General features: G+C 39.1%; 1 protein-coding gene across 1 annotated transcript in view; it reads right to left on the bottom strand.

Moving 5' to 3' along the window:
• Window positions 1-11049, bottom strand: part of SLC3A1 (solute carrier family 3 member 1) — a 33815-nt gene that overhangs the window by 3300 nt on the left and 19466 nt on the right. The window contains exons 6-10 of the mRNA XM_005686551.3: window positions 10367-10486; window positions 8300-8424; window positions 6816-7011; window positions 3793-3960; window positions 2672-2788 (exon numbers count right to left, since the gene is read on the bottom strand). Of these exons, the coding sequence (XP_005686608.2) occupies window positions 2672-2788; window positions 3793-3960; window positions 6816-7011; window positions 8300-8424; window positions 10367-10486 (726 nt within the window). The remainder of the gene's footprint in view (window positions 1-2671; window positions 2789-3792; window positions 3961-6815; window positions 7012-8299; window positions 8425-10366; window positions 10487-11049) is intronic.

Below are 11049 nucleotides of genomic sequence, written 5' to 3'. Positions count from 1 at the left end.
CATCCTTCCAAAGTGCACTGGCTCCCGCACCTGTGGCTCACACACTCGCTCTCACACGCAGCCCTTCCCTGCCACTACCTCCCATAGAGAAATATACCACTAGCATTTTTACTCCAGAATACCTTGTTTTACATTATATATCAAAAATTATTCATCCTTAAATTTTGCTGATTCCTTTCCTCACTATATTTTATACATCATGTCTTCCTTTTAGATTCCTTTTGGTTTTGTTGGAGTCCCCAGTTTCTCTTTCAGAAACTGGCTATACATGGTAACACTTCTGTCCTTGTTTTTCCATTTTTGCTCTTGAATGCCAGTTTAAGTGGATATAGGATTCTTGCTTTAGAATCAAGTTTCCATTACAACTGTGAAGGTCACGTTCTACTGTGTTTTAGTATCCGGTTGAGAAAGCTGATGCCAGTTCAATTTTTAGTCCTTTTCTCAGGCAATCTGTTTTCAAGTTTGATTTCTTTCTGTGCATTTTTATGGTTTTCTCTTTATTCCTCTCTGTTCTTTTCTAGAACTCACTTTTTGTTATATGTTGGAATTCCTAGATTTATTTTCCACATATCAAAAATGTTCTCTCTATACTGTTAACTTCTTTGCCTTTTTTTTAATTTCCCTTTGTAACTGGTTCTAATAACTCTTTTATGACTAAGGATGTTAATCATTTACAAATAAATACCATATTTTATTGCCATCCATTTGCCATCATTTCATTTATAATATTTTATATTTTGGTTGTTTATTAAAATACAATCATGTTGTATTTAAAAAAAATCTTCTTTGCCTTTTTATAGTACACCCTGGGATAAAATCTTGCATCAGTTTTCCAGCACAGTAATTAGAATCTCTTATTTTATTGTTTATTTTGACAATATTTTTACATTTCTAATATATCAAATCACTTCTTTAAAACAGTTAAGGGACTACATAAAACAACCTACCAGGGAAGGGGCGATTTTATGAGTAATGAAGTCTTATGTCATTATTTTCTTTGCTTTCTTCAGTGTTTTCTTAGTGCCTCTCATGGTCTTAATTGTCCTCAAATATAGTGTGATTTTTGGTGATTCATTTACTTTTGTATTTGATACTCCATGTTTGCCTGTCTTCAGTTGCCTGTCTCTAGTAACTGCAAAAAACCACGCTGGAGGTAGGTCTGGTTTGTCTTTGGGGGTGTGAGGGTTCTTTTCCTGCTTAATAGTAATCAAACCTAGGGTCCTGCCCTCCTTTTAAGGCCTCTGTGAATTGAGGAGTAAAAGCGCTCATTTCTGAGGTCACTCCTCAGTGAGTCCTCCCAGGGGCATCACTAGAACTGGCTTTTCTTCTGCTGCTTCTCTTTCTTCTGTGCTTGCAGAAGCTTACCGCTGTCTCGGGCTTTGCTCTACTCGTTCAGCGGAAGTCTGATCACCAGTCAGGCCCTGGGTTTCCTCCTCAGGCAGATTCTTGGGCAGCCAGTCACGGCGGCGCAGGGACAGTCCTGCAGTGCTCTCGCCCGCGCCCGCCAGTGCTGTTTGCTCCTGTGTATTGTTTTAGACTGGCTTCTGTGCTCTTGTTTCTCTGTAATCTTAACTTTACTTTCTATCTTCTGTAAATTAAATTCTTACCTTATTCTAGGGCTCTTATGGAGGTGTTTTATTAAAATGGCATTCCCTGAGACCTTTGGTCACCTTGATTATGATATAGCATCCCCCCAAGCATGACTGATGATCATTTTAAAGACTTGACTAATCTGACCATTACTGTAATTGGCATTTACGTTTTCCCATCTGTGCTGGTGTACCTTTTTACGTAGGATTTCTTACATATCAGATTCAGATTGGCCTGTGGGAGTATTCTGGACATTTGGACAAAGTGAAAATCAGTAAGTACACTTAATCCAAAACACAAATGTTAAAATACAGATTTTTGTGTCTCAAGGACCTACCTACAGATTTATCCCTGAGGTGCTTGGAGCCGTAAGTTGTGGAACCAGGAGGGTTTACTTGAAGTTCTATGTCAGAATATTCTGGGGAGTGTTTTCAGAATACTTAGTAGATGCTATAAAACTTGTATCCTAGTTTAGAGTGTGTTTTCCCATGAAAACACCTGAAACTATTTCACATTTTTCTGATCTGAGGAAATGTGTTTGGCTGTTTGCTGGAATTAATGTATTCCTGTTTAAGAAATCTGTTTGCTGAACTTGGCAGACTCAATCACCATGAGAACAGAAAACAGTAAAGGCCAAAGCTGGAGGGAATGCTTTTCCAGAGCAGCTCCTTCTAGGGATAATTCAAGTCTTTAGTTTCTGGAGGTAAACAACCTTGTCTTAAGAATCTTGCCTTAGATTGATTTATCTACTTTCCTTCCTTCCTTTGGAGAGACAGGAAAGGAGAAAGGATAGCTGGCTTGCTGAAAGACCTCCATAAAATGTCCTTAATATTTCATACCTCAGAATCATTCCAATGATGAGTTGTATACCATCTGATAATGCTTGTGCACCACTTCGTATTTTCACAAAAAACATGACTTGCAAACTCCTTAAAAATGAAAACTACAAAAGAAGCCCTATGTGATTGATTTAAAGAACACCAGTTAAGTTTTGAAACAACTCAAGGTGAATGTATGTTGTCAGCAAAAGAAACTCATTTCCTGTTTCTGGAGTCAGCATAAAATTTTCATGGATACTTACATCAACATTCACAGTATGGTAATCTGAACCGGTGGGTAACCAGGTATGATTGCCTTCAGAAAAACCAGCATTTGAGCTATTGTCCCACTGCATTGGTGACTTTGAGAAAAGAGTACCCTATATCAAGACCATAGAGAAAAAAACAGTTATCTGGTTATTAAAAGAAATGTAATTTGGCCAAGATTTATTAGTAATAAGTATTTAATTCCCTAATTTCTCATCTAGTACTCAAATTCATTAGCATTCATAAGGAAAAGGCTTTAACATTCAGTAGTTAAAACCAGCTTTACACCTTATTGGAAAACAGTCTAATGACATCTTGAGTGTGAATAAACTACTAACTGAACATCAGTACATGCTTGGAATCTTTGCTGGTTTTCCCTAAAAATGAATAATGTCAGACTTCAAAATGTGCCATTTACAGACTCATGCTACTGTGATACAGCAATGGTGACTTCAAGTATACAGCCATGTACAAGTAAGCCTAGATTATATCCTTTTTAGCCTGGTTATTGCATGAGTACACACAAAAATTTAGGGGTTAAATAGACCAACATTTGACCAAATATTAGGGAAATTGGATCTCACAATTTAAAGCTAACCATAGAAATTACAGGTTCAAGATGATTTATCTGCTCAGCAACATAATTGTGAAATCCAGAGCCTCAAACAAAAAGAAAATTTAAACTACTCAGGCCTAAGGTTGTACATAACATTTGTTAACATAAAAGGAAGAATCTTTGTGCTATGGCCAAGCCAGATCTAGCAATACAGACAAGCACTATAATTGGTGTCCTTAACTCCATGTTTCAGGTAGAAGGCAATGAATAACATTCCAAACTCAAAACAGGGCTTCTTAAATCTTAGTTCGCCTGAGAATTGGCTAGAAAATATTGTTGAAATGCAGATGCTGGGCTCTACGTGAAAAACTCACTTGCGTGGCTCAGGGAGCAGCATTTTTGACAAACTCTCCAATCAAGAAAAGCTGAAAAATTATCACTGCCTAACAGTAAGAAACAAAAGCTAAGTAATCATGATTTAGGTAGCAGAATAGAAATAGTAAATTCTTTGATGTGGCAAAAAAATGAGGTGTGGTGCATGGTTAAGTTATACTAACTTACAGTATCATAGTTTTCGTTGACATTTGCAGCTAAAATGTTTCTCATTCCAATTTCTTCCCCATAGTAAGTTATGGGAGTTCCAGGCAGTGTGAAAACAAGCATGTTCATGACGTTGACATATTTCTCTCCCAGACGAGAAGTCAGCCGGACATTGTCTGGTCCACCAGTCTGAAAGGCAGATACTTTTCTTTTTAAGTGCTCTATATAGAGTTTTCTGGAAGGTTTACCATTTCACAAAAAGTTCACCAGACAGAAAAACATGGTTAACTATGGGTACCTTGTATCAGCAAACATGAATTTGAGCCCTAACCCTGCTCCTTGGCTGTAAAATTGTGATCAACAAGACGATGGTAACCCTTTATTTCACGATGGTACTGCAAATAAGACGTAATTTATGAGAGTACCTATTAATACTTTCACACATTTGGATAAGAGAATACTGACAGGAATGGAAATATGTTTCCCCCTGAGGAGGGAACAGATGGAGGGACAGGGGTGAGGGGGAAGGATGGCTGAGACGGGGAGGGACAGGGGTGAGATGGGGAGGGACAGAGGTGAGGGGGAAGAACAGGGGTGAGAAGGGGAGGGATGGGGTGAGAAGGGGAGGGACAGGGGTGAGAAGAAGCCTTCTGATGTGTCCCTGTATATGTGTGAGATTTTTGAACTTTTCAAAACAAATTTAAAGTTAAATCAACTTTTACTTTTAAAAAATCTATAAGAAAAATTTTTATGGTGTTTTCTATTTAATATATTTCTTTGTTGGTGGTTTAGTCACTAAATCATATCTGACTCTTGCGACCCCATAGACTGTAGCCCACCAGGATCCTCTGTTCATGGGATTTCCCAGGCAAGAATACTGAAGTGCGTTGCCATTTCCTTCTCCAAGGGGATCTTCTGGACCCAGGGACTGAACCCGGGTCTCCTGCCTTGCAGGGGGACTCTACCAACTGAGCCACCAGGGAAGGCCCATTTCTCTGTTAAATGTTCTAATTACATGTTTTAACAAGCCTTTCCATAAACCACAACTCAAATCTCGGGCATAAGCCAAGCATGGCACTTTCCTGTCCACAAGTACTTTCACACCTACATTGTATTTTGTTTACCCCTTCACTGCAGTCCTGTCGGGTACTATTATCTCCATTTCACAAATGATGACACAAGCTCGGAGAAACTGCATCAGTTATTCAGGTCAGGGTTATAACACAAAACCAGCCTTTGACCTTGAGTCTAAAAATGGGAACTTAGTCATTATAATTCAGCAAAAAAAGGAAGTTTGCCTTTTTTTTCCTTCAGATCTACTAAAACTCTCTTTACAATTACCCTTCTATAGATCATTGTAAAGTATTTTTCTGTTTTTATGACCAGAAAATTAGGTTAAACTTTGCCACTGTTGATTCTTTTCATTACCGCAAAAGCATCTGACAAGGAACTCTATGATTTCTCAAGTCTTCTGGACCTAGAGCACTTTCCTTTTTCAGAACTGAAATCAAGATCAGCAATGTACAGAGATCAGGGCTTCTCACAGCCCAGTGATATCTGAGACTTTCAGCATATGAAAAAACCAAGTGCTAAAACTCCATTATAAAATTTGTATAGAGGGGCACTTCTGGAGTGGTGGAGTTAGGACCACCAAAATCTCTAACATGAAAGCAAGGAGAATGCTGGCAAAAAAAAAAAAAAAATCTACTTTTTCAGAACTTGGAAATGAAAGGCTTACAAGCAATCCAAGGAGTATTCAAGAACAACAGCTGGGTCTCACTAGGAACAGTTAAGATTTGTGTCATTTTAACTGACCCTAATCTCATGCCCCTCCCCTCAGATTCAAGACAGCCTTGAAAACCAACAGTAACTGTAAAAACCAACAGCCTAGTAAGCTCTGGAGGACCACAATAGAGTAAAGTTCATCAAAAGCTCCATCTCTAAAGAACTGTCACTATTTAACCTTTTCAGCAGCTCACTTTTGGATGGATTTTTTTCTTTATCTGCTCTGACTCAGAGTGAGTATGCAAATCATCTTATCTGGAAGGCATTTGCCAAAAACAATCGATTACTTGCCAGAGGTGGGGTTACCAACCTGGGCCAAACAGAGACTGACCAGAAAAACTTAAAAGTTGGAAATGAGATGACCAGAATGGGCTTTGAAAGGCTCTGACGTTTTCCTGGAATCTAGAAGCCTGCACAGGTGCCCAGGGAAACTAATCTCTCCCTGTTGGCCAACCCTGAAGCTTTAGCGAGAGGAGAGTAGAAACCAAGGCAAAGTTGTAAGCTGCCTGCAGGAGTGTTGCAAACATCCCTCCCTCGCCCGCTCCACTAACAGCCCCTCAGCAAATGCTGGGAGACTTAGTGGTTCAAGGCTTCTAAGGAATCTTAACAATCATCAGTGACCAAGCAGAGACTTCAGTGGCCGCACACGACAAATAACACAGATTTTTACAGAATTAATCCACGAAAGTCAATGAAGAAACAAACACTGGGGAAGGGGAGAATGTGATTTTCAAAATCTCTACATTGAAACATCCAGTTTTCAACAATCAGTAAAAGAATACAATACATGCACAGAACCAGGGAAGTATGGCCTTAGTGGGTAACGACTTTACTCGTATATGTGTGTTCAAAAATGTAAACCATATCTAATTACCATATCTCATACTTTAAAGTATGAGAACAATGCTTTATCAGATAGATACTATCAATAAAGAGAAATCATGAAAATGAACCAAATAGAAATTTTAGTTGATAAGTACAATAAATGAAAAGTTCACTGGAAGGGCTGGACAGATTTGAACTAGCCAAGGAATCAGCAAATGGGACAGATCAGTTGAGATTATCTGATGTGAGAACTAGAAGGAAAACAGTGAAGAATGACAAGAACCTGGTCAGGAACTGGGATGGGCCCGACTCACTAAACCGTCACAAACTGAGGGGAAGCGGAAGGTCACTTACAGACATGTGCCCCTTGTTTCAGAGGTGATTATGCAGTGTGCACACCAGCACCCTGTGCTGAGCTGGGCATAAGGACTTACCATCCAATTAGGCCATTTTCCTTCTGGCATGTTTTCCAGCCAGGATGTGATAACCTCAGACACACTGTTGCCAGAAGGCTTGTCTAGTTTACTGAGGTAACTGTTGAAGGGAAAATCTGCTTCTTGGATGAAAGGCAACCCATAGTACACCATGGTCTCGGTGATGCTCTCTCCATGGGCTTCAGTCCCCATGAACCTGTAGTAGTGAGAAGTACAGTGTCGTCAGGGTCTGTGAGGAGACTGGGAAAGCGCTTGGCAGCTGCCGTGCCTCGCGGACAGGACGGGAATGAATGCACACTATCTAACCACGTCCGCTAGGGCTCACTAAGAGAGCAGAATCCAGCCAGATGAACACGAAATGGTCGACTGGCGATTTCTCAATGTATTAAGCCGAAAGACTAGCCTACTACTAAGTCAAGTCTAAAAGAAACACATTTGGGTCTCAGTTAATACTGTTCTGTTCTTTCTAAATCTAAATGAAACTCAGTAACTTCCGAGAAGGCTCTTCTTTAGTAATTCTCATCACTCCACTTAGAACATACAGTATATGCCTGCACATAAGGTGAGACGGGCTCACCCAAAAAACTTCCCCTTGTATTTGAATCCCCGTAAAGTCTCACTTTATTATTGGGGTGCACTATCAGTTGTTGAAAAGCAGACACTCTTCAGGGAACACATATTTGCCTGAAATGACCCACATCAATGCTGGCTTTAGCTGTCTGAGACATTACATTGAATGGATCAGTAGACAGTATCTGGAGCTGGGGTGTTTCAGTTCTAATCTCATCTCTGTGATCACTGCCTGTGTGACCATTACCTGTTTGTCCAGAGTCTCAGTCTCCTCATCTGTAAAACAGGGACAGTTATCAGAGGACCTACTTCAAGAAGTTTCTTGAACTCCTTTTCCATTGATTCTATTGGGTAATCAATATAAACACCACAAGAGTTAAGTTCACTGAGTGTTTATTATGTGCCAGGCATCGTCTTAAGTGCTTCACAGACATCTCATGTAATCTCACAACAACCTTACATGGCTGTCAGTTACCACTTTTTACTTGATGAGAAAACTGAGACTTAGGTTAACTAACCTTATGCCAGCTCAAGGTGGCACAGCTATTATGCCTGAGGACTCCACTTCAGGCCCATCTGATTCCAAAGTTGTGTTCCTAACCATTATGATCTATTAACAGCTTAGCTGGAACATTTGCTTGCTAACAGGGCAAATAATAAAGACCTTTAGATAATATCATCTTTTAATTAATTTTCACAAAATTCCTATAAATACATACTGTGACTGCATCGTTTTACAAAAGAGGAAACTAAATCAGCAAAGTTAAGCAACATGAGAGACTACAACAGGCCCTAGCATAACCGAGTTATGATGCACTGTTAATTACGCGGTTTGTTAAATTATAACTGGAACCTCTTGAGAATGCGGGATTGTGAGGGATAAAGTGCAGATCACACGCTGTGCCTGTGGTTACCTGTATCGCCCTGGCTCCCTGCTGTATTGATTCATGGTCTGCCGGAAGCTGCGGACAATGTCGTGCATTCCCACCTGTGTGGTGGTGAAGTCATGGTGCAGCTGCGAGTAGTGAGTGACCGTGTCCTTTGAAAACAGGACAGCATGGTTACCACAACGTCACGTGTCAAATGCCCATAGCGGCCTCGTGTGGACTGTCTCTTCAAAGGACTCAGACCAAAACACACAAGCTTAAAGACGGTCCTAAGGCTTCCACTGCGCAAGGGATTTTGTTCACGGAGAACACTCGATATTATTAGTGTTTCATTTTGTGCTTAACTTTTTAACTGTAAATCTAGTAAACAAGTTAAATTTTACCAAACAGCTAAACATTGATTACAAATGTATTTAACAAAATCCTCCTAAACATTCTATTGTCCCAAATGCTCCACATTTTTAAAGGCAAACAAAAGAAATTATCTTAATGATTAGAGTACATTATTACATTTGTACTTTCTCTGCTCACAAAATTATTAATACCATGCATTTAAATTTGGTTTTTTACCACTTTTGTCCTTTATTCTTAAGTTATACTTTCTCAGGATTTCAATAATTTTTCCTGATACTGATTTTGTGCTTTTCAAGGGTTATAATAATCTTCTAGAATCAAAGTAAGAGATTATGTCTCATACAAACTCAGGTTATAAGTCCTGGGTTAGGACATGGACAGGCTAGACAGTCCATGGGTTGCCATCCTTTCAGTGGACCCCTTTTTTATAACTGATTTTCTCTTGCTAGATCAAGTGAAGTTTTTTGAAATCTCCAATATCTTTGGAAGTTACATGTCCTTTAAGTTTTTCTTGGGTAGTATACAAAATCCATTGTTCTGGTCATTTGTCTTCAGTGGAAGCATATGCCTATCTTCTGACATATTATAATTAGCAAGATTATTCTGGAATTTCTTCTCCATGTATAAATGCTTCTCTTTGGGACAGCTGGCTAACATACAACCTTTTTTTTCCCCTTCATTTTTCCTTTCTACTAGAAATCACATGCAAAAAAAAAAAAATGGCTTAATCATGACCTTGGTTCATGACATGGTCTCATAATTAGCCCATGAGTGGCCAGCTTCCCTTTATTACTCAGATAAGATTATCAAGTTGATAACCATATGAATTTAATTTTACTTTCTAAAAAGGGCATCATGTTATACATAGATTTTTTTGCTACACATTATATCACTAAGATTGACCCATATTGCTGTGTGTCTCTATTAATTCATTTTGACATACTCCTGTATAAATAATCTGTTATTTTGAAATGCATTTTAGGACTGCGATCTACTTGGCCACTGAAAACAGCCTGACTGTAGAATGGTGGTCAACTACAGGAATGAGAGTGGCATGTGATTATTACTGTGTCTCAGGTGTGACATGGGAGGGGGAAAGGTTGAGAACCAGTGGTGTGAAAGCACAAAAAGCCCAAATTCTGTTGCAGATCGGTTTGGTTGGTAATTCCATTTATCACCTGTGCCACCCTGATAAATTAATTTCTCTAAGATTTGCTAAATGGGGATCATGAAACCTCACAAGATCACAAGATGTTGAAAGAGTTAAATGGAAAGAGCACATAGCATACAACTGACGCTCAGCAAGCGTTACTTCCTTTGCCTTCTGCCTACGTGTCCTTTAATGACTGCAAAAGCGCCTGGAGAATTTAAGCCACCTCCCTTGAGCTTGAGTGAGTGACAGAAATCACAAAGTTATGGCCCTCGGTGGAGTCCACACTGTCCATGCCCTCAGAAGGTGATCTTTAAAGATCACTCTGGAGGGAGCCAATAGAAGGAAATATCTGGTCACATGCATTTGAAACTCCTGTGTTCCCTAAAGAAAATGATTCAAAGCACTTCTTATAGGCAGAACAGAACTCACCTCTGGTAAGTGGTGTCTCAGGCTAAAAAAAATAATACTCTGATAACATTTTCAGAAAAAAAAATATAAATAAGTACATATATATTTATAAATATATACTTATTTTATAATATATATTAAAACCATGTATGCATATATTAATATGTTTAAAACGTTACCGGGATTTGGGTCTTATTCACTTGGGCCTCATCTCTCAGATGCTTTGCTTCTAGAAGATATTGAAGAGCATTGAAACTAAAGCCATCAACACCTTTTGAGAGCCAAAACTGTATAATTTCCTAAACAGGAAGAAGCAAAAACGCTTGGTTATATCAACAACACATTGTTGTCATAAGGTTTAATAAAAGTCTTGTCTGTTAGTGACTTTCCATCATAAAGCAGTCACCTCCACATATAAAAGTATCTATTTAGCACAGCAGTGTCTGAGCTTCATGAACTTTGGAATAACTATTTATGGGCTCCTATTCTTCCCTCATATTTGAATTCAGAATGTTACATACATAATTGATGCTATGAGCATGTTCCCAAAGTTTAGACTCCACTCACAATGAAAGAATGAAACCACAATGAAAGATAGGACTCAGGAGACACCGGATACATAGCTTATCTCCCCCATGTTCAGTTCCTTAGAAGTCACTCCAAACTGACAGAAAATAACCAATTAAGCAGCCAGTCATGAAGGCTCTTCCACCAGGCTGGGGCATTTTGGAGGGAAAACCTGCAGCTTTCATATCTGCTTCCCTTGCCACTGACAGCAGTTGTTATTTAGTGAACCAGTTGAGGAATGAAAGAATGAGGTATCAACCCCAAATGAGTCAAAGATGGTGTGATACTGTTGGGA

This window comes from Capra hircus, chromosome 11 (assembly GCF_001704415.2).
Source record: "Capra hircus breed San Clemente chromosome 11, ASM170441v1, whole genome shotgun sequence".
NCBI classification, from domain to species: domain Eukaryota; kingdom Metazoa; phylum Chordata; class Mammalia; order Artiodactyla; family Bovidae; genus Capra; species Capra hircus.
Note: the sequence above shows the minus strand (reverse complement) of the source record. Positions and strands in the feature narration are given on the sequence as shown.